Source organism: Lemur catta, chromosome 10 (assembly GCF_020740605.2).
Source record: "Lemur catta isolate mLemCat1 chromosome 10, mLemCat1.pri, whole genome shotgun sequence".
In the NCBI taxonomy this organism is placed as follows: Eukaryota; Metazoa; Chordata; class Mammalia; order Primates; family Lemuridae; genus Lemur; species Lemur catta.
Genome location: NC_059137.1, coordinates 1,893,864 through 1,915,418, shown reverse-complemented (window position 1 = coordinate 1,915,418; position 21,555 = coordinate 1,893,864). Strand labels below are relative to the sequence as shown.

The following is a 21,555-nucleotide window of genomic DNA, read 5'->3' as shown; positions in this document are numbered from 1 at the left end:
GGAGGAGCAGAGGGAGGCCCAGGGAGAGCCCTTGGTGGGGGTGGAACTAGAGGGGCCCGTGCTAGCGTTCGCTTCTCAAGCACTGGGCACCAAAGCCTGGTTAGCAGCAGTTTCCGGAATGCAGCCAGGCTGCTCAGGCCTCCACCCCTCACCATGACACTTGCTGCTGAACACGGGGAGCAGCTTCGCATCACCTGCGTGTGCTGCCCGGGGCCTTCCCCCCAGCACGGTAATACTAGCAAGTTTCTAACCAAAAATTCAGTCAGAATATATTACAATATACTATATACCACTCTCCTCTGGCTCCAGCCCCAGTGGACTGGATTCTACCAGGCGGGGAGAGAGCCGACTCTTCCCGCGAGGCAGATTCAGTCATTGCGCTGGTGTGTGTGTTGTAAGGGTTCCAGGTTTCCAAAATGTAACAATAGGCCAGTGCTGGGAAAACCGACCGTGCTTTTCCTCTGCCCGCACGGCAGCACGGAAGACTTACGCGACCCCAAAACCCGTGGGGATTTCCCCACCCAGCAGCAAGTGAGCAGTTCTGCAGGGACGCCCCTGGGTGACCTCCAATTCAGTCCTGACGATCCTGGAGGCGGCATCAGACCCCACAGGGTGAGGGCTCCCTCGAGGACGGCCCCCGGACACCACCCACGCGTCTGGACCTTCGGAACTGTCACACACTGGCTTCAAGAGGGCTCCCACGAACCCCTCTGGCTCTAATCTGCTGGAGCGGCTCACGGAACTCAGGGAATCACCTTTACCAGCTCATCACAGAGGACATCACAAAGGATGCAGAGTGCGTGGGGCGAGGTGTGAGGCGTGGAGCCTCCTTGCCCTCCCTGGCCACCACCCTCCACGTGTTCAGCGACCCGGAAGCTCCTTGAGCCCCATCCCCTCGGGCCTGGTGTGGAGACGCCACTGGCTGGGCGCGAACAAAGAACGGCGACAGTGTCGAAACGGACTGCACGCCAGGGCCGGGAAGCCCAGCAAGGCCTCTGGCAGCACCCGGCCTCCCGGTGGCGGCAGGGCCCTCTGGAACGGAGGTCTCGGGCAGGAGAAAGGAGGACGGGAGATCAGGGAGATTCCGTCTCCTGAGGCTGCTCCGGAGGCCTAGAGCAGCCCAACAGTCACAGCCAGAAACCGTGGACAAAACCACTGTATTGATATGTACGTAAAACACTGTCACAGCTCGAGTACAGCAAGAGAACCGAGTAACGGAAGTAACGCTTGAAAGTCTGACTGCCTTAAAATACCCACTCCCTCCGGCATCCACACAGCGGGGCTTCTAGCCGTTCAAAAACCACGACCAGCGACCATCGTCTTCCAAGCAAACCGGGCAGCACGATCTCTGCAGCGCACTGGCTGCTGCGGGCCACACGACTGTCCTCTGGACTGTGGCCACGCTCAATGGCTCCCGGTGGCTAAGACAGGCTCCCAAGCTACTGATGCCCCCCAGACCCCCACCCCATGGGGCTCCCCGGGTGGTTTCTGTGTGAGAACCACTGAGGTACACCGTGTCAAAAGTCTTAACCTGTCACTCCTACTCCCAAGCCACGTGGCCTACAGCTGTCCTGAAACCCCAGCAGCAGCTACAGGCTGAGTCCCGAGGCTCTGCGTCCCCAAGTTGAAGCGCCACGGCTGTGCCACCGCCACCCACTCCCTCCGCACTCCTCAGCTCTGGCCCCGTGCACACCCGACACCTCCGAAATCAGGACGCACCTCACAGTTAAAGGACAGGAGGCTTCACGGCATTGGGTCAAGCTGGACGATTCTCAGGGAGTAAGGTCCCTGTTTTAGGAAAGCTGTCAGTTAGGACAGGCCTGTAGCAGCTCCTTCCTCAGCCAAGGGAGACAGAAAACACTGGTAAGAGAGGCATTCACCGTTTTATTGCCAGTGACAATGGGTGAGGCACACACGGACTCGCTCCGCAGGGCAGGCCGAGCCCCGTCCGGTCCAGCTTGTCAGAGGTGAGTCCTGGGACCCCTCGCGGAACACCGCGGTCCGGTGTGTGTGGCACGGGCCTCCCAGGAAGCCGGGACCCCCGCGGGTGCCTCCCTGCTCAGTGGCCAAGTTTCCAGGAACTCTCGTGGGCCCCACAGGCCACGAATTCCTGACAAGGGTGACGTGCCTGTCTGGTTTTGCCACGGCGAGCCGCTTTTCTTCTTTCTGCAGTTCGCCTGGCTTCTAGCCGGGAGTGGTGAAGGCGAGTCTTTATTCCGCTGATCGGCACGTTCAGTCCTGAAGGAGTGAAAACCAAGCGGGTGTTCTGGCAGCATTGGCTTCGCTCACCCAGCTGAAGAGGAAGGTCCCACTGTGTGCGCTGTTCGCAGAACCAGGCATGTGTCACCAGACTCACACGCAGGCAGCACGTGTGGAAGCAGGCTCTGGCCACAGCCGCTGGGCCCCGCGGCAGCTGGGGGCTCTCTACCGGAACAGCCGGTATGTCCTGGGCAGGCGTCCGTCCTTGCTGGACAGCGCGGCCTGGATGTGCTCGTACGCGGGCAGGTCGGTCAGGTCACCCAGGGCGGCCACCGCCGGTTTCCCTCGCAGCATCTTGGAAGCAACTCTCTTGATGTCTTCTGGCTTCACGCTGCCTGGTACGAGAGCAAGAGGGCATCAGACGCGCTGTCTCCACATCACGGCTGCGGTCACTGAACGGACCGAGGAGGCCACCAATCTACGTCACTCCCACCGTGCTGGGCCAGCTGGGGTGAAGTGACAGAACTGAGTTGTTCTTAGCAAAGAGGCAAGTGCCAAAGTTTAAAATGATTTTCAAACGCATAAGGACATACCCAGCAGAAGTTAATATATTTAGAAGACCAGGCTCCTAGTCTGATGCGTTAACTTCATGACAGGTCTACAGGAAAAACCCAAATTCCTCAGGGCTGCGTGGAGGGAAGGTGGAGTCGGAACGAGGGGCCCACGGGGCGGCACCAAGGCAGCAGCCTCACTCGCTGCCCGGCCTCCGGGGACCGGGACCTGCTGGGAGGCGCGTGGCGAGAACCACATCCTCCAAGAGCGCCCCCTGCAGATTTATTTTCCCTGGGGAGACTGGACACTCTGCTCAAGGATCCAAAGGGGATTCCTAAAAGGAAGGACAGGGGCCCACACGGGGCAGGGCAGGACTTCATGCCCAGGAGGACAAGGCTGAGGTCCCCTCACTAGACCGGAAATGCCATCGGGAGACAGCCAGAGGCCAAGCCTACCTAATAAGCAACTCTGCGCCAGGTGTTGAAACTGGCCCCCAGAAGATGCCTACGTAAGCAAGATCTGGCACAATTTGGGGATTTTCAGGGACCACCTGAAGGTCACTCACTGGGGCCACAGAAACGCGGGGCTGAGACACCTGCCAGGGAGCCAAACAGCAAAGCCCTGTCCCATGTGACTCTGGCATTCCGCCAAGTGCTTCTCAGCCGTTCACTGAGTCCTCGTTCTTGTTTATCCCAGAGACACAGTCTCACTGTCGCCTGGGCTGGAGTGCAGTGGCATCATCACAGCTCACTACAGCCTCAGACTGCTGGGCTCAAGCGATGTTCCGCCTCAGCCTCCGAGTAGCTGGGACTACAGGAGTGTGCCACTGTGCCAGGCTAATTTAAAAAAATTTTTTTGTAGTGATGGGGTCTCACTATGTTGCCCAAACTGGTCTCAAATTCCTGGCCTCAAGCAATCCTCCCACCTTGGCCTCCCAAAGTGCTGAGATTATACGTGTAAGCCACCGCACCCAGCCCGAGCCCTTTTCACAAACGCCGAGCAGCAATGACAGCCCTTCCAGGGGTGGAGAAGGCCTGGTCACATGCTAAGGTGCCCAGCTGGCACAGGTGAAGCTAGGAAGTGAGACAGACTCCGCAAGCCCATGGCCCTGTCCTCAGGCCTCCTCACTGAGGATGCCTGGCGAAGGCCCAGGCTTGCGGATGGGGCAGCCATGCCCATGTGGGCCCACATAAGTCCGCAGGAAGGCGAGGTGTCATCCGAGCCCTGACTGAAGCCGTCAGCAGCCGCCTCACTGCCGACATGGTACTCACGGATGAGCGTGCACAGCTCGTGGGGCAGCTTTCTGGAATGTGTGGCCAGCACCTGCCTCCCCACGTCCTCGAAGATGATGGGTCTGGACTCCAAGTTCATCATGAGCATGGACATCAGCTGTGTCTTGGCACGCTCCAGCTCCACCTGGGGCCAACAACCAGGTCAGCAGGGCATTTACACCACCACCCACCTGTCACAGCCTGCAGGCTACCAGAGGTACTGATGGGACCTGTCCCAGCAAAAGGCCTCTGGGTACCCTAAGCTGAAAACCAGGGAGGGAAGGGCCTTCCCCTGTGCCTGGGCCCAGGCCCAAGTCGGGAGAAAACCGGCCACATTTCCTCCCTGGCATCCTTTGGGTAAGGGCTGACAGTACACCTCAGAGGGCTTATGCCACGTTGGAATAAGGGAGACATGTGCTTCCCTGGAGTGCTTTTTTTACTGTCGGAGTGCCACACAGCGGGAGAAGGTAAAATGTTAAACTCCCAAACTCCGGGACCCCACAGCAGCCACACGGGACAAGCAGGAGGGAAGTAACGCAATGCAGATTCCGGGGCTCCACCAGTCCCCGGTCAGGGCCCAGGCAACTGTGTTCCACAAAGTCCTTGGGGAACTTCGGAGGACAGCACCTCTGCCCCGAGGCTCCGGCCAGTTACAGGAGTCAAACTACTAGGGCTCCGTGAAGTCAGGGCTCCGGAGCTGGATCTGAGGGGGCACACGTGCCAACCAACTAGGCGCCGTCAAACTTTGAAAACAAACACTGACAACAGATATTGGCTGCTGAGATACCGGATCATCTTCTAAGTAAAATAATTCCCAATTTAAACAGGTCTTTTTGGTTTTTGCCACTTCAGGCAAGTATCTAAATAAATTTATCTCAAATTGGCCTCACATTAGCGAAGGGTGTTGTTCTCTAGCAGGATACTAATGGAACTAAAGAATGTTAATTTTTAAACACAATTTTTTTCTTAATGCTTCTTTTGCAGTAAAAAATAAATATGGGGCCAGGTGCAGTGGCTCATGCCTGTAATCCTAGCACTCTGGGAGCTGAGGCAGGAGGATCACTTGAGGTCAGGAGTTCGAGACCAGCCTGACCAAGAGCAAGACCCTGTCTCTATTAAAAATAGAAACAAATTATATGAACAGCTAAAAATATATGTAGAAAAATTAGCCGGGCATGGTGGTGCATGCCTGTAGTCCCAGCTACTTGGGAGGCTGAGGCAGGAGGATCGCTTGAGCCCCGGAGTTGGAGGTTGCTGTGAGCTAGGCTGATGCCACTGCACTTTAGCCTGGGTGACAGAAGGAGGCTCTGTCTCAAAAAGGAAAAAAAAAAAAAAAAAAAAGCAACAAGCATCTAATCACTGCAGAAAACATGAAACACGTAGAAAAGAATTACAGGCAAAGCACGTATGACAACACCTACAGGCAGGCGACTCCCAGGCTGGCGTGCCCTGATGCTGTGTGTGTATAAAACTGGTTTATTTGTGCCAGTCGGGGTCCAGGAGGTAACAAGACTTCCAAACATATAAGGCATCAAAAACTACGCTAAAGAAATAAGTAAAAACAGGCTCAAACACAAAATGGAGCCAGAAAAAGGCTGGAGAAGGCACTGTGTGGTGCCGCGGCTCATGCTGTACCACCAATTCGCAGTGGCCTTACAGGGGCGCCTGAGCAGGACGCACAAACACTGCAACGTGTCTTCCGCAAAGCTGAGAGGTCACATGGTCAGTCCCAGGCCTTGCCAGCCAGCCAGCGGATGAAAGCAGACCAAGCGCTCAGGGCAGGTGTGGTGGGCTGTGCTCAGGGTCACCACCAGGCAGGAGGGATCTGGGGGGCTCCTGAGTGCCACGGCCAGCACTGAGCCCCTCAGCTGCACCATCCTGCTCGCCCGTGTAGCCTTGGGGTTGGGGACTGCGCCCGCTGCTGGCCACTCCTACAGCGTGGCTCTCTCCCTGGCAGGTGCTGGGGGCAAGTTTGGAAATGGCTCCACGCCTTACTTACCACGTCCACGGTTCCGCTCATTAAAATAAATTCCTTTGTGATGATTTCTACCATTTCTCGAACCTGCAAAGGAGAGCAAGGCCCTGAGAGTGTGGGCTGCACTCCAGCCTGCTGACCCCTCTCAGGCAGGGATGGCCCTGGTCGGAGGAGCAGCTACAGTGGAGAACTGCGGCTGTGGGCAGGACTCGGACACAGCTCCTGTGCTGGGGGAAGCCCTCACCTGTCTGGGGTCGGCACTGGCGTGGATGCACAGGAGGCCCGTGTCTTCGTAGCTGTGGTGGTAGGAGGTGGCGTTGTACATCCAGTGGTGCCTGTGGAGGAACACGGAGTTGCTGGGGTGGGGGAGGGGACTTGCCAATGTCAGGCCACAGGAAACTGGAGAAAGGACACCTGGAAGGTGGCATCATGGTGCAAAAACCCACTCGGCCTGGTCTGGCAGCCTGAGGACAGCCACTCAAGAAGACTGCAACCTACCTGTTGAGCACGTTGAGGTACAGCCTGGAGAACATGCCCTTGCCGGGCCCCCCGGCCGAGAAGGAGCCGCCTCCCCCCATCATCATGTTCAACACGGCGAAAGGGATGAAGTCTCCCTCCTGCAGGGACAGCAGGGCAGGGCTTGGCCAGAGTCCACACTGCATCTGGGGTGCGCCACCTGTCCAGCCCCTGGACTTACCAAGAAGGAACAGCTCTCAAGTCCCACCATGATGTGTGTGAGCTCGGGGATCGGGGTCGGGCCCAGGCTGACGTTGGACATGTCCCTTTCCAGCTGTAACCGACAACAACAAACAAGCGTGGCCCAGGTGAAAAACCACCAGGACTCACCAACTTCCCAGGGCACCCTGACGGTGGCTATACAGAAACCAGGTGCCGACGGCTCCCAGCTACATGGACACGTTCCCTGCTGTCCTGGGACGACAGTAACTTAAGGCAAAGCAGCAAGTGCAATAAATGTCTACCCCCTCCGGCATAAATACAGACGCAAGTCAGAAGACGTACACAGCCCACGATCACAAGACCTTTCCTGTCACCACTCTACCTTGACAATCCCCCCAGTGTACTGTGCTACCGATCTGTCAACATCCGTGGCTGGCGTGCCCCCCCAGGCTGGCTGGACGCCCAGGAGGTACTTTCTGGCACATTCCACCAGGTGCTCGTGCTCGACGCCCACTCCAGCCAGCACCATGCGATCGGGCGTGTAGTAGTTTCTCAGGTAAGAATGAAGCACTTCTCGACCCATCTTGGCGATGTTTTCTGTGGGGCAGAAGCGGTGGAGGCCAACGGTGTTTTCCCTGTAGGCTGCCTGGGAGCGAGGGAGACAGACGGAAGTGACTGGAGAGTGCAGTGCGGTTTCCTCCAGCCGGCATCCACCCCGCCCCCGCCTCCTGCCGTGCCTCTGGGAAAACCTACGCAAGCTGCTCTTTTAGGCAGTCTGGCAGTGGCAGCTTTGTGTGTATTCATGAAAATAATAGAATCTGCTTCTCCACAATGAAAATTCATAAGAAATGTAAAATGAAAGGGTCATTTTATAGACGGAGTGGGAAATGTTACGGCGAGAATCGTAAAGCACAAACGCCGTATAAACAGCAGACTCGGAAATTCAGAGTGTTCCATGAGCACCCATGACCTGCAAGGACAGGATCAGGGAGGGGGCTACCGCTCCCCACCGCCCCTGGTGTTATAAGGACCACTGATCTGGAGGGACGTTTGCAAGTTTTATGTTTTACTTCATGAATCATCTCAGTGAGAAGCGGTTCTGGGTCAGGCCGCATGTTCAGGTCCTCTAGCTCAAACTGGACAGCCATCCGTGTCATCTCGATCTCTTCATCTGCAAAAGAACCCAAGGGCAAGGGCTCCGTCTGCTCAAGCAGGAACGAAGAAAGCACTAATCCCGAGCCACGGAGCTGGGCGGGTGCTGTTGACTGGTGGGTGCCGGCAGTCACCACCACCCTCATCCAGGGGGAGACCTGGGGGTGCTCGTGTGAGTGAGGGAAACAGCATTATGGTGAATCAAGGTAAAGGGACTTGAGCCTCTCGTCCCAGTTCTGCCATGAGGCAGCCAGTGGGCCCTGCCGCAGCCCAAGCGTCCACCTGTGGAAGGCACTGCAGGGGCCTGCCTGGCTATCTCAAAGCGCTGCTGTGAGGACACAAGATCAGATGTGAAGGCACTTAGAACACGGGCACAGACTCCTGCCAGGGGTTCCACTTCATCAGCTAACTGTAGCAAATGCCACAAAGATCGTGGCTCCAGCCAAGTGTGGTGACTCAAGCCTGTATTCCCAGCACTTTGGGAAGCCAAGGCAGGAAGATGGCTTGAGCCCAGGAGTTCCAGGCTGCAGGGAGCTGTGATTGCCCACTGTACTCCAGCCTGGGTGACAGAGTGAGGCCCTGTCTTAACTAGTCTTGCACTGGCACACTGAGCTAGACTGCTGTGAAACGGCACCCACTTAGATCGTCTGGATCAACCGACACTCCTCTTCTCCCAGTCCACTCCAGGCTGGGAACTCAAAGTCCTGCCATCTGCAAGGCCAATGAGGGTCATGGAAACTTCTGGCAGCATGCCAGTCAAGGTGTTTAAAGACAGTATGAGGGTGCCTTTCTAAAACAAAAGACCACTTTCACTGAAAACATCAAAGGGCTCAGCGATGTATCGCAGTATTACGCACTCCCTGAAGTGCCGAGCACTTTTCCAATCACCAGGCTTATTTCTACTGAAATCACGCCGCCACTGCTGTGCAGGCCCAAGGCTCCAACAGCACGGTGCTCGTGGCTGCAGCACTTCAACAAGCCTCCCTGGTCTCCCACGCCCACCTCAAGCATCAGCAGCGGAGATCCACACCTGTTAGCCGGGGGTGCAGGACCACGTCGGCCAGCAACCCAACCACTGTGTCCAGGCCTTTGCTGTCAGCAGACACAGCATACATGGTGGTGTCTCTGGAAGGAAAACAAGCCAACGGTGACCTGGCAGCTAGGGGACGTTCACACCTGGTGTGCCAGTGGGTATTTCCTACCATTTTGTGTCAGGGACCGGCAGACTTTTTTTCCCCCTTCCCCCCTTAAGGTATGAATTCCTGACAGGCCGGAACCCCAGCTACACACAGGTTAAGTACTTAAGTAAAAGACACTGCTGAGTCACATTGGAGCCAATGCTAACAGAGATTTTTATAACCACAGGCACTCTCAGAAGGGACAGCGTTTCATCTGTGCTTTCTAAGTGTATGCGAAATGCACAGACTGGAGGCGGGGCCCAGTGGCTCATGCCTATAATCCTAGCACTTTGGGAGGCCAAGGAGGGAGGATTGCTTTGGGAGGCTCCTGGCAGGAGGCCAGGAGTTCGAGACTACCCTGAGCAAGAGACCCCATCTCTACAAAAAATAGAAAAAGTAGCCAGGCATGGTGGCATGTGCCTATAGTCCCAGATACTTGGGAGACTAGGACAGGAGGAAGGCTTGAGCCCAGGAGTTTGAGGTTGCGGTAAGCTATGATAGTGCCACTACACTCTAGCCTTGGCAATAGAGACCCCGTCTAGGGGAAAAAAAGAAAAAAATGAACAGCCTGGAATTACACCCAGCCTTGGATGGCTGGGGGACAGAGACGACTTGGCTCTGACTGAGCTTGCTGTCCAGCGGTAATGCTAACTCCCAGCGTGAGGCACCACACCATCAGAAGTGCACAGAGCTGGGTGGGGAAGGAACAGCCGCGGAAAATCACAGAACTATCTGAGATCAAGTGAAATCAAGTGAGACCATGTAGAATAGACACAATCGTCACTCGGGAAAGAGCCCTGTCAGGTGGGACGCAGTCACCAGTGCCTCTGCAGAGGGGACTTGGCTAGACCTTCACCCTGGAGAGGAGCCGTTCTCGGTGACAGTCCCATGTTGGGAGAACAAAAGCCTGAGCTGTGTCTGAGTCAGGACACCAGCCTGCCTGACCAGAGGATGGAGTTCATTTGGCAGAAAGAGGACAAGACCTGGGGTCTGAGGCAAGATAGGGACGACCTCACATACCACGCAAGGAGACTGGACATCATGCATGGGCAGCAGGAGCCAGAGGTTTTCTAAAACACCTTGTTTTAAACGTGAATATAATTACCTCCATTGTAACTTTAATTGTTAGCATTTAATGTGCCTTTTATGTGTCATTTTTTAGCATTCAAATTTAAATAATCAACTTTTTAAAACATTTTTCTGTGATCTATATCTGCCCATCTCACATTGCCCAGAGCTTTCTGAGAGTGTTCCATACCTGGCACTCAAAGATCAATCCCCCAGCCCTTATCCCAACTGTGCTCCAGCTAACAGTGCCCACCTCCCCTTCCCCAGCAGACTACTGCCTCTTCCAGCACTGAGCCTTGGCACAGTTGCCTGGGTCTGGAAAGCCTCCTGCCTCACTTGTCCAGCAAACTCCTCAGGAACCAGCCCCAGTGCCACATTTCCTACGATTCTGTTCCCAACTCCAGACCAATTTCATGGCTTGTCCGCCTGGGTCACAGCCCCTTTGGCTCTGGGGTCCATTACCTACACGTCACCCTTGCCCTATCCGCCAGCCTAGGGCCTACTCTGTACCCCTAGCACTGGGCTAAGTGGGTGTCCAGGAACTGTGTCTCTGTGTAAGTGCTGCCCGCCCAGTTCTCCACCTAGGCCGGGGCTGCTTTCTCACCGTGAAGCTCCACAACTTCTCCAATGGGAGGGGCTCAGTAGGGCCTTAAGCAAGGATGGAAACAATATTCTCACAAGGACACAAAGTAAGTTGGTTCGTAAAAGCTGGTGTACCTTGACGTCTGGCAATCGCAAATACCCCCGTGCTTTTCCAAGGTAAGCAGGATGTCATCCTTGCTGTCGAATCGAGCAGTAGACTAGTGAAAATGAATAAAAAAATCTAAATAAGCAATCCAAATAACCTCTAAAATATAATCAAGAAAATTTACTTTTGCTTTCAAAACACACAAAAACAAATTATTTTTTAACTTAAACGTCTTTTATTAGTATTAATTTAACAACTTCATTATTTATTAAAATATCCGTTCTAAAACAGAAAACCTTGAAAGATCCTTCTCAAGTATAGTCTCAAAAGTGACAAATTGGACACTGACCGAAAATGCCAACTTTTCCAAAAAGTGAGCAATTCCACTAAGATATTTTGCTTCATATCTTGATCCTGAATTAATAAGAACTGGTAATAAAAAGAAAATTAACAGGTTAAAGCAAATGTTGCAAATAGAAAATTTAGTCAAGAATAACTTTCCAAAATTGTGAATATGACTCAATAACCAGATTTAATTATGTGAGGGTGATGAATACATTCTTCATATTCGTTGTGATGATGGTTTCGCAGGTATATGTGTATGTCAACCCTTATGAAATCGTACATTTTATGTTTGTGATAAAAACTTTTAGAATTACAGAAAGGTTGAAAAAAAAGGGGGGGGGCAACCGATCCTAAATGCCATTACCAAAAATGGCCACTGTTCATATTTCATACCTTCTAACATGTTTCCGCTCGGTACAATTCACAACTGATCTACTCATTACAACTGACAGTCAATAAAGCATGCACGTGTCAAAACAAGACCACCTGCAACACTACCAACAGTACTTACTTCCTACCGTACAAAATTGTCCAAACTTATTCTGAGAGGCCACACGAAGCCCATTATCCAGTGTGGTAACTTTGGTTTCAAACTTTTCCTGTCCGTCGACTGTAGCAAAAACAGGCTTGGGTACTCCAGGTAAGGGAGAAGAGAGGGGGATGTTGGGATAGGTGCCACCACTGCTGAACTGTCTGTATGCCTTGGGTCCAAACCTGCAACAGAGAAACCGGCCCAGTTACAACAGACTTGAGACAGCTGGTCCTGTGGTAACCACATAGGTGCAATTACTTATGTTTTGTTGGCGTTAACAGTCAATATCTGGTGTTCTAAAGGATTTATCTTGACACACCTTCATAGACAACATGAAGGAGTGACCCAGGCTCAGCTAAGTTGGTTCAGTTCTTTGGGTCTCAACTGCTATCTCTGTAAAATAGGGCTGATGACAGTGACTCACTCCAAGTGCAATTTGTACAAGTGGAGCCCTTAGCACAGCTCTGCCCTTCACCAAAATCAATGGAGTCTTGGTAGAAGCCACACCCCTCATTAACTCAGTCTGAGTGGTGATCTGGCCTCCTTCTCGCTCTACTAAACTCAACTCTTGAATCGCCCTCCTTGCCCATTAGGTCCCAGCTACCCCTTCTTTCGTTCCTCATCTCTTGGCTTAAATGTCACCCTGGTGAAGGGCTATCTCTTATCAGTCTGTCCGGTCTTTCCTGTTATTTCCACTAAATGTTGCTTATTTACTTCAAAGCATTGACACGACTGCCAACATTTCATTCATGCTATTGTCTGTAACCATTTCCAGAGGACAGCAACTTCGCTTCTGTTCACCTCCCTAACCCTGAAACAGTGTTAGTTATGCAGTAACAGATTAACACATATTTGTTGCCTGAACGAATGGGCCAGCGTGCGAACGGCAGGCCTGGCCACTTGGGCAGGAGCAGCGGTGGGCACGGAAAGAGTCCTTCACGTCAGAAATCAACGTTCCAGGGGACACGGCGCAGCAATCGAGAGCCCTAGACTCTGGTGTCAGACAAAGCCCCCGGTTCTGTGGGTCTAACAGAGCAGAGGCCCCGCCGGAGTGGGCACGCGGCAGGAAAAGGGCAGAGATGACACATGGGGCCGTGTCAACTGCAAAATCTAAAGACGGGCCTTCCAGAGAGACTCGAGCATCCCCGGCCCCAGGCCGAGGCCTGGATCGCCTTCGGCTCACCTCAGCCGGGAGCGGCCCCAAGAACCCGAACCCCGCAGCAACCGCGTCGCCGCCAGCACCACAGCCGCCATCTTGGCTCTCCACCCACCGCTTCTGTCGTCACTTCCGTTTCCGCCGGCGGCGCCCCAGTCCGCCGGCTTCGGCTCCCGGCGTTCCGGTGCGCGCTTCCGGTGCGCAGACCGGAAGCCTCGGCGGGAAGCTCGGAGGAACGGCGGCGGCCGAGCGGCGGGCGACGGGGGCGGGCGACGGGGGCCGCGGCCCGGGCGGAGCCGGGGCCATGGAGCCGCCGCTGCCGGGCTAGGCAGGTCCAGCCCGCCGGTCCCGCGGCGATGTCGGGCTACCCGCGCCGCCCGGGCGCCACCCCGCTGTCCCGAGCCCGGAGCCTCGTCATTCCCGACGGTGAGCGGGGCCGGGCCGGGCCGGGAGGGTCGGGAGGGCGGGAGGGCGAGGCGCCGGCCTCCGGGTCCGCGTGGTGCAGGTAGGTGGCCTGCCCCGGCGCGCGGGCGGGCGGCGCGGCTCGCAGTAAAGTCGCTCTTATTGTTACTTACAGCTCCAGCGTTCTATGAGCGCCGGTCTTGTCTCCCCCAGCTAGACTGTGAGCGTCCCCATGGCAGGGACCTGGACTCCCACTTCTTCGGCATTCGGCCGACTTTTATGTGCTATGTGCCCAGTCCGGTGCTAGCTTCCGTGGGAGATACAGGTGAGAGACGAGGGCGCCGGCCTCAGGGAAGCGCCCGTTCCTGTACTACCTGTAGGTAGCTCTGCTATAGCGTTATCTCCGCCATTGACCCAACAATGAGCACTAGCGCTCACTGTGTGCCAGGCACTGGGAGTACAAAGGTGAAGTCCCCGCCCCCTAGGAGCTCACAGCCTGGTTGTGGGGAGACCGTCCCCCAAGACAGTTCCAGGACAGCCTCCTCAGTGCCCAGTGGGAGCACAGGAGACCACCCCATTATTCTGGGTGGTGGTGGGCGGGAATGAGGACAAGGGAAGCTTCCAATAGGTGGTGACTGGAAACCGAGCTGGAGCCTTATGTGTCCACAGCCGGGCAGCGGGCAGGTGTTGTTCATCCTCATTCTTCCCAAGCAGCTGGGTGGGCGGGAGTGCTTATAGATGGTTATGTCAGGGTCTGAGGACATTCAGGGGGCATCACAAGACAGAGAAGGACATGTTCCTTCTCAGCTCGGCATCAGAACCTACCAAGAGCATCTTTAAAATCACAGACACCAGGGCCAGTCGGTGGAAGTCAGATCATCTCCACAGTCAGGAATCCTGGGGCTTGTGTTTTTTTAAGTTTCCCAGGCAGTGAGAGCCAGTGCAGTAGAGACTCCATGTCCAAAAAAAAAATGTAGTCATAATGGCTCTCATGATTATGGTGGGGTGACAATGTTTCTTTGCAGATTGTGGCTATGGAAAGGGGAAATGTACTAAGCAAGGCCCATCAGAAGCCCACAAGACACGTTTTGGAGGTAGAGTAGTTTGGTAATCCTTTCTTTTTCTCTCCAGCACACAGTGCCAGGCACGTGTCTGTGGTGGGGCTGTCGATTTGACTAGACATAAGTGGCTCCTTATATCTAAAAGAGCAGGTGAGGTCAGAATCCCAAAGATGCAGTCTGGGCCCTAGAGGAGGAATGGGGGTGCAGGGGCAGGAGAGCTGGAGGTCGGGCTGGGATTGCAGGAGCCAGCCTTATACGGGGTGGGCACCTGGGAGAGGCTAGGCTCACTGGTGGACCAGAGGCCCAAAGTGGGGCCGGTGGGTACCAGGAGAGTCAGAAGGAAATGGAGGAAGAGGGAAGGGGAAGTGGATGAGTGGGCCTGAGCTAGGTAAACCAGATCAAATGGTCAGAGAGAGGACTGAGGAGCACCTGGTTCCCACGCTTTGCAGCTCCTCCCCCCCAGTGAACTCGGCATGTGGAATGGAGGTGGCATCCGTCCTCGTAAGGACCCCCAGGGGTTCCTGCAGGCAGCAGTGTGGGAACCGCAGGGCTGAGAGATGGACAGGAGAAGAATTTTGAATTTGGAAGCAGAATGTTTCATTGCCCACCTTTTGGTCAGCTTTCTCACTTCCTAATGTCCCCCGAGTCGTGGTGGAGTGGTGAAAGTGGCATTCCCGATTTCAGATGTGACCACGCTCTGCAAAGAGATGAGTAGGAAGGTTCCCTTTTAATGATCTTCAGTAGACTTTATGCCTTTGCAATTCTGTTATTTTAGATGACAAAGCTGAAGATCTTGAAGAGGCAAATCCATTCTCCTTTAAAGAATTTCTGAAAACCAAGAACCTTGGCCTGTCCAAAGAAGACACAACCAACAGAATTTATTCAAAGGTAAATCTCAGGTGTTGTTTTCAATGACTTTAGACAGAAAAGGTCTTCAGAGGACGCCTCTTTTCTGAGTCGCAGTGTCCTTTGGCGGAGATCATGGAAGAATGTGCGGCAAAGCGAGGCAGCTGTTGACACTGGTGGAGAAGTTTTTCAGGGTTAAGAAACTATTTGGATCCTTGTAGTAGACAAGATAGGATCTTTCTCTGTACTCCAAGGTTGAACACAGGGAAAGGCACGAGGTGGCTTTTGGGTTGGCAGGGGTTTTTTTTGTTGTTTTGAGGGGTTTTTTGAGACAGAGTCTCGCTCTCTTGCCTGGGCTAGGGTGCAGTGGTGTCATCGTAGCTCACTGCAACCTCAGATTCCTGGGATCAAGTGATCCTTCTGCCTCAGCCTCCCAAGTAGGTGGGACACCGGGCACACACCACCACACCTGGCTGATTTTTCTATATTTTGTCGAGACAGGGGCTTGCTACGTTGCTCAAGTTGGTCTCAAACTCCTGGGCTCAAGTGGTCCTCTGGCCTCGGCCTTCCAAATTGCTAGGATTACAGGTGGGAGCCACCGTGCAGGCTGAGTCAGCAGCTTTGCTCCACTGTTTTTTTTAGGAAGCCTCGAGGCACTCACTGGGACTTGACCACAACTCCCCAACCTCCCAGCCCGTGGGGTATGGCCTGGAATATCAGCAGCCATTTTTCGAAGACCCGACGGGGGCTGGCGACCTCCTGGACGAGGAAGAAGATGAGGATGACGGTTGGACTGGGGCCTATCTGCCTTCTGCCATGGAGCAGACGCACTCTGCAAGGGTCTCTGCCAGCATGTCACCCTGTGGCACATACCTCTCATTTTTTTCCACCCCATCGGAGCTGGCAGGGCCCAAGTCTCTGCCTTCATGGTCGTTGAGTGACACTGACTCTCATGTGTCTCTGACATCTCCCGCGGGGAGTCCTAGCACAGACTTTGCGGCTCACGGAGAGTCTCTGGGAGACCGGCACTTGCGGACGCTGCAGATAAGTTACGAGGCAGTAAGTGAGGGGCTTGCGTTGGTGCCTGGCACAAAGCACCAGTCTGAGCAGGGATCTGCCGGAGGGAACTGGAGCCACCCTGCTTGCTGGGTGGCCTAGGATTTGGCGCCAAGGATAAGACCATGTGTTGTGTAACAGCCTGCTGTGTGGCTTCCCTTCCCCTTCAACTTTGGTTACATATGTGAATATAACTGGCTAAAAGTACCGTGATTGGAATTTTTTATTTTATTTTATTTTTTTTTGAGACAGAGTCTCATTCTGTTGCCCAGGCTAGAGTGCCATGTCATCAGCCTAACTCACAGCAACCTCAGACTCCTGGGCTCAAACGATCCTCCTGCCTCAACCTCCCAAGTATCTGGGACTACAGGCATGTGCCACCATGCCCAGCTAATTTTTTCTGTATATAGTTTTACTTGTCCAGATAATTTCTTTGTATTTTTTTTTAGTAGAGATGGGGTCTTGCTCTTGCTCAGGCTGGTTTCAAACTCCTGAGCTCAAACAATCCACCCACCTTGGCCTCCCAGAGTGCTAGGGTTACAGGCGTGAGCCACCGCGCCTGGCCCGTGATGGGAATTTTTAAAGCAATTATAGTCACCTATAAAAAGTTCACAAGTTTTGAGTAAAATTGGAGTCTGTGACCATAGTTCTTTAAAAAGTGGGCACCTTTATTCATGGTCTTCGTGAGTGCACTGCAGGTTGACTCCCCACTGGCCTGGATGTTTCCGTTTATCAAGAAGTTCTACAAATTTGTAGAAGTACATACCCAGTTTTGAGTGAGACGTACTAAAGTTCTAATAAGGATTTTCTTTCTCTACAGCTGAAAGATGAAAATTCTAAGCTAAGAAGAAAGCTGAATGAGGTTCAGAGCTTCTCTGAAACTCAAACAGAAATGTATGTAAGCTTCAGTTAGGAACGTAAAACCCCTAACACTCAAGGAAGTCGTTTTTTAAATGATAATGGACTAATCAGAGTTGAACTGAGTCTGGGTTTTCTTGTATGTAAATCTTCAGTGTCAACACAGTTCTTGTGTTCTGTGTAAAAGTTTATTTTAAACTTTAGACCAGAGTCCTTGTTGGAGCTGCGGAGCTGTGAGCCAGCCCCTCCTCTCCACCCTGCGTCAGCACAGCGCGGTGCCCCCCGAGGTCACCGCTGCCTGGCGTCTGTACCTGCGGCTCATTTTCTCTCGGGCTCTTAGTGGCTTTTATCTAGCTAATCAAATCACAGTATCTTTTAAAAGTATTCTTAAAATTAGCCACATGAGTTATTAACACTCAGGTTTTTCTTTAACAAGGGTGAGGACACTTGAGCGGAAATTAGAAGCAAAAATGATCAAGGAGGAGAGTGACTTCCATGACCTGGAGTCGGTGGTTCAGCAGGTGGAGCAGAACCTGGAGCTCATGACAGTACGGAGCCATGTCTCTCCGCACTAGGGCGGGTGGCGCAGGACGCTCCTTTGGAGCAAGAGCTGTTGCTGGTGGCGTCACAGCCCTCAGGGTGCCCCCGGGAGTGTGGGGCGTGTTGTGCTCAGGCAGACCCTCGGCACTGTGGCCACGCTCTTCCCAGGCTTAGACGGCCCCAGAGGCCATCAGTGAGCAGAGGGCCAAGCACAGGCTCTGTGGGACAAGCCCCACGGGGAGGGCGGCGGCCACAGAGGGTGGTCCCTGGCTCCCTGCTGCCTGTGGACATGAGGACACCAGTGATGCTTTCTGTGTTTATTTTTTGGGTAACAGAAACGGGCTGTAAAGGCAGAAAATCACGTCATGAAACTGAAGCAGGAAATAAATTTGCTCCAGGTAATTAGAGGAGGGTCCTACGTGTTTTCCTTTGATGTGTGGAGTCACATACACATGGATGTAACGCACTGACCGCCACACTAGAAAAAAATTTTTCCTTAGGCCATGGTGTTTTATTGGGAAAATAGAATACAAACTTTGAAAACAAAACGATCCCTTGTAATTTAATGAAAAATTCATTTTTATTGTTTTCTGTGCATGAGTTATATGCCACTTGAAAAGTAGTTCTTGCGGTGCTCAAGGTGAAGAGATGTATGAGTTACGTGTGCTTCACGAGGCCCCAGGCTCAAAATTAGTGCGAGTTAAATACAACTCAGGTGGCAGTTAATGTGTTAAGAAAAAAGGTGTGAAAGCCCTCTGTTGGGGTTCGCCCTGTGCGCTGAGCAGATCCAGGACTTCAACTCAGGATGGCGCCGGCTTTCTATCAGGGGCCTTAGATAAAGGGAGGTCACGGAGTTCTTTCGGGTGTCTGGTGTCTAGGCTGGGATGGAGCCAGGTGCTGAGTACGTGGTGGACTTGGGCGGAAGGTGTGAGGCCCGTCTCCCTTAGGAGCCTCCTCAGGCCAGAGCGCCTGGCGAGAGTAGGCTGGGCCCCCGCAAGCGGGTCCACACCTCTGGGATGGCACGTTGGTTTCCGGTTGGGTTGCCCGACGGGTGCTCTGTGCTCAGCCATAAACACCCCCACCCCCACCCCAGGCGCAGGTCTCCAGCTTCAAACGTGAGAATGAAGCCCTGCGGTCGGGCCAGGGCACCAGCCTGACAGTGGTGAAGCAGAACACAGACGTGGCCTTGCAGAACCTCCGTGTCGTCATGAGCAGCGCACAGGCTTCCATAAAGTGAGCGCCTCGTGGGGCTGGGAAACCTCAGGCCAAGTGAGGGTGAGAGTGGAACGGCCATCAGCTCTTGTGGGTGGGGCCGCAGACCGCGATGGACGTGGGTTAAATAGTCCTGTCCCCTCCAGGTCGTGATGTGGACCGACCAGGGCTCTTTTTAACCTGCCTCATAGTGACTGTTCGCACCTGGGAGGTGTGGATGTCGGCGTCACGCAGATTTGAATCCCAGCTCCTTCATCTGCAAGATACTAAAATTCTGAATAAAGAAAGTAGTTTTCCTCCTGTCATAAAAAGATAAATTCACAGAAGGGCCTTAGTGCAGTGCTTATCACAGTGAGCACCCTGGGACACGGCAGCTGCTGTCACCGAACAGCAGTGATTGTCAGCCTCCCGCTGGGCTGAGCTCTGCAGGGCGGACAGCCAAGCCCGTTCTCCTGGCAACTCAAGCGCGAGAGTCTCCTCAGAGTGGATCTGAGACTTCAAGAGTCTGTAGTTTTCACTCTGAAATTCCTTTCCTTTCGTGCTTCTGTTGTTGCTGTGAAGCAGCAGTAGCCGCTTCCAATATCTGTATTTTCATTTTAGGCAGCTGGTTTCCGGAGCCGAAACGCTGAATCTTGTTGCCGAGATCCTTAAATCTATAGACAGAATTTCTGAAATTAAAGACGAGGAGGAGGACTCCTGAGAAGCTCTGCGACACTGTCGGCCTGACGCTCCGTGTCTTTAACTGTGCAGTCTTCACTCAGAGTAAAGTATTTATCACAAGATACTAATTTCATGACCTAGAACAGTATTATTGGCCACCTATCATAGGAGCTGATCCTATCTGGGAGTCCAAGCTACAATTTACATGCAGTCCTTCCTGGTGAAATTCCTGCTATTTTATAGATTCTGATGATCTATTGGAAGGAGTCTTTATAAAAGCCAGCGCTTTTTTTTATTTAACTGCTAAACATGAAAACAGCAATTCTGTAATAAGTGTTTTCCATTACTGTCTAAAAAAATTGTAAGATAAGTTCACATGATCAGCCCTGATGTTGTAAGTAGAAAGAACACTACATGAGCCATTGTAGACAAAATCGGCTTGGGCAGGGACTTGTGCCTTTTCACCATTACTCAGGGCCCCTCTGGCTCCCGGTTCACTCCTGCGGCCTTCCTGGGGTGGTTTCTGCAGTTGGCCCGAGTGAGGGGTGCTGCTTCCTGGATGCTGCTGTCTTCCCACCAGGGACCAAGGGTGCGCATTCCGCGTTGAAGCTGTTTACACACACCTCTGTGAGCTTTCAGATCTGAAAAACTTTTGGGCTGTGGGTTTCGATACACATTGAAAGTGGCATTTTGTACAATGAAGTTTAGAATTCAGGAATTTAAGGTGTGTTCGGAGCCTTCTTGGGTCAGTGCGAGGTCTTCCAGACTACCTTTCTGATCCCTCTCCCACACAGGGAAGAGCGGGGCGTGTACTGCGTGCCTTTTTGGCTATTTTCTTGTGGACGTTATTTTTTTAAATAAATTTTCTTTTCCCTCCTGTTCAGATTGATAGCTTCCTTATTTAAATAAATTGTGAAGTTCATATGTACTGCCTATTTTACTCTGATTTTAGCCAACTCTTGATGCTTGAGAATCAAGCTGCCTTCCAACTCTAGGGCCTGCATCCTGTTTTGTTCTTGTCTTAACTGGTGATTTGTGCTGGAAGATTAATTTCTTCAGGTCCTTGGCCTTTGGGGACAAGGACAGACTCAGACCACTGCTGCCTGGGCCTGACCACAGTGACTGACATGTTATGGATCTGTGAATCACACAGCTGCACGTTTTGGAGTTGGACAGATTGGATTCTAGCATCAGATCATTCTTTGAGATTATATGTGGTTAAATTTCCAAGCAAGATGTTGAAACTGCTGGACCTTGTGGCTACAGGTAGAGGTTGGAGCTTTCCGGCGCCTTCAGGCCTCCGCCCATGTGGCACCTCACAGTCCTGCCTGTTGGTGAAAGCAGGTCTGGATTCTGTTGTCAGGACAGACTTCAGGCAGGGTGGTATGGAAAGTGCTGGAATGAGGTTCTCTTCTGGACATACGAGGTAGTACTACTGGGACTTCTGGGGAGGACGCTTGGGCTGCAGACCTGTTCCGAGGCCTCAGGAGAGACAGCATTTTATGGGGTGGGAGGACATGCCGGATGGCCAGGGTGGCCACCAGAGCCACCTTTAGACGTTGCACCTGTCCTGGGTCCTACACTCCAGCTGGCAAGCAGGGTAGAGTCTGGGCGCATACGCAGCCGTTCACTGTGCTGTTCTTCCTCGGTGTGTGTTTGAAGCATTCCATAGCAAAAAGCTTAAAAATAAAATTCACAGTGCCATATCTAATGTCTGCCCCAGGGCTTCGTGCCCCCTGAGGACAGGTCCCTTCACAATTCAGGGAATGAAACGAGAGGTGCTTGATGAGCACCGAGGGGCCAGCAGCTTTATGGTTCCGTTCTCTCAATTCTACTTTTGCGCCAATACCAAACTCCCAGCTTGGCCTCACTGGCTCTAGCCCTCTGCCGCCAAAAGCCCACCTGTGGGTGGACAGCAGCCCCCCTTACGGTTCTCCAGCTGACTCCCCCAACTCTCCCCAGGCCGCGCTGGAGGCCCCGGAGTGCCTCTAATGCTCACAGGCCCTCAAGGCAGGCTCATGTCCAGCCCCCAGCCCGGAGTCAACCCCGGAATGTTCCTGAATGAATGAATACCCACTTAGGGTAGCTCCCTGGGGCAGCTCTCCAGGTTGGGACACCCTGAAAGG

At 53.3% G+C, this 21,555-nt stretch overlaps 2 protein-coding genes across 6 annotated transcripts; one reads left to right on the top strand and one right to left on the bottom strand.

Annotated features, from left to right (window-relative positions):
* Positions 1 to 1,864: 1,864 nt before the first annotated feature.
* PMPCA (peptidase, mitochondrial processing subunit alpha) lies at positions 1,865 to 12,982 on the bottom strand. 2 transcript variants are annotated; one of them, XM_045563124.1, is made up of 13 exons: positions 12,822 to 12,982; positions 11,618 to 11,820; positions 11,111 to 11,190; positions 10,791 to 10,873; positions 8,858 to 8,952; positions 7,746 to 7,846; positions 7,058 to 7,321; positions 6,695 to 6,787; positions 6,496 to 6,614; positions 6,242 to 6,332; positions 6,022 to 6,084; positions 4,023 to 4,167; positions 1,865 to 2,594 (listed from the first exon to the last, which is right to left on the bottom strand). In XM_045563124.1, exons 1-13 carry the CDS (start codon positions 12,890 to 12,892, stop codon positions 2,425 to 2,427), a joined length of 1,578 nt encoding a protein of 525 aa, XP_045419080.1. In that variant the 5' UTR covers positions 12,893 to 12,982; the 3' UTR covers positions 1,865 to 2,424. The 2 variants fall into 2 exon arrangements, with proteins under 2 accessions (XP_045419080.1, XP_045419081.1); XM_045563125.1 differs by lacking the exons at positions 11,618 to 11,820; positions 12,822 to 12,982 and having other exon boundaries at positions 8,858 to 8,950; positions 11,111 to 11,166.
* Positions 12,962 to 20,312, top strand: ENTR1 (endosome associated trafficking regulator 1). Of its 4 annotated transcripts, none has more exons than XM_045563126.1 (10): positions 12,962 to 13,220; positions 13,372 to 13,521; positions 14,222 to 14,290; positions 15,033 to 15,145; positions 15,746 to 16,162; positions 16,980 to 17,053; positions 17,454 to 17,565; positions 17,893 to 17,955; positions 18,651 to 18,790; positions 19,370 to 20,312. In XM_045563126.1, the coding sequence occupies exons 1-10, from the start codon at positions 13,151 to 13,153 to the stop codon at positions 19,467 to 19,469; spliced, it is 1,308 nt and encodes a 435-aa protein (XP_045419082.1). In that variant the 5' UTR covers positions 12,962 to 13,150; the 3' UTR covers positions 19,470 to 20,312. The 4 variants fall into 4 exon arrangements, with proteins under 4 accessions (XP_045419082.1, XP_045419084.1, XP_045419085.1 ...); XM_045563127.1 differs by having other exon boundaries at positions 13,083 to 13,220; positions 17,454 to 17,538; XM_045563128.1 differs by lacking the exon at positions 14,222 to 14,290.
* The last annotated feature ends 1,243 nt before the right edge of the window (positions 20,313 to 21,555 follow it).

Excerpts from the sequence above, each read along its gene's own strand:
- PMPCA (XM_045563124.1), bottom strand. The coding sequence starts at position 12,892 with ATGGCGGCTGTGGTGCTGGCGGCGACGCGGTTGCTGCGGGGTTCGGGT. Across the intron at positions 11,821-12,821 it reads TGGGGCCGCTCCCGGCTGAG|GTTTGGACCCAAGGCATACA; the intron begins GTGAGCCGAAGG and ends TCTCTGTTGCAG. Across the intron at positions 6,333-6,495 it reads TACCTCAACGTGCTCAACAG|GCACCACTGGATGTACAACG; the intron begins GTAGGTTGCAGT and ends GTTCCTCCACAG.
- ENTR1 (XM_045563126.1), top strand. The coding sequence starts at position 13,151 with ATGTCGGGCTACCCGCGCCGCCCGGGCGCCACCCCGCTGTCCCGAGCC. Across the intron at positions 17,054-17,453 it reads TCTGAAACTCAAACAGAAAT|GGTGAGGACACTTGAGCGGA; the intron begins GTATGTAAGCTT and ends TTCTTTAACAAG. Across the intron at positions 18,791-19,369 it reads AGCGCACAGGCTTCCATAAA|GCAGCTGGTTTCCGGAGCCG; the intron begins GTGAGCGCCTCG and ends TTTTCATTTTAG.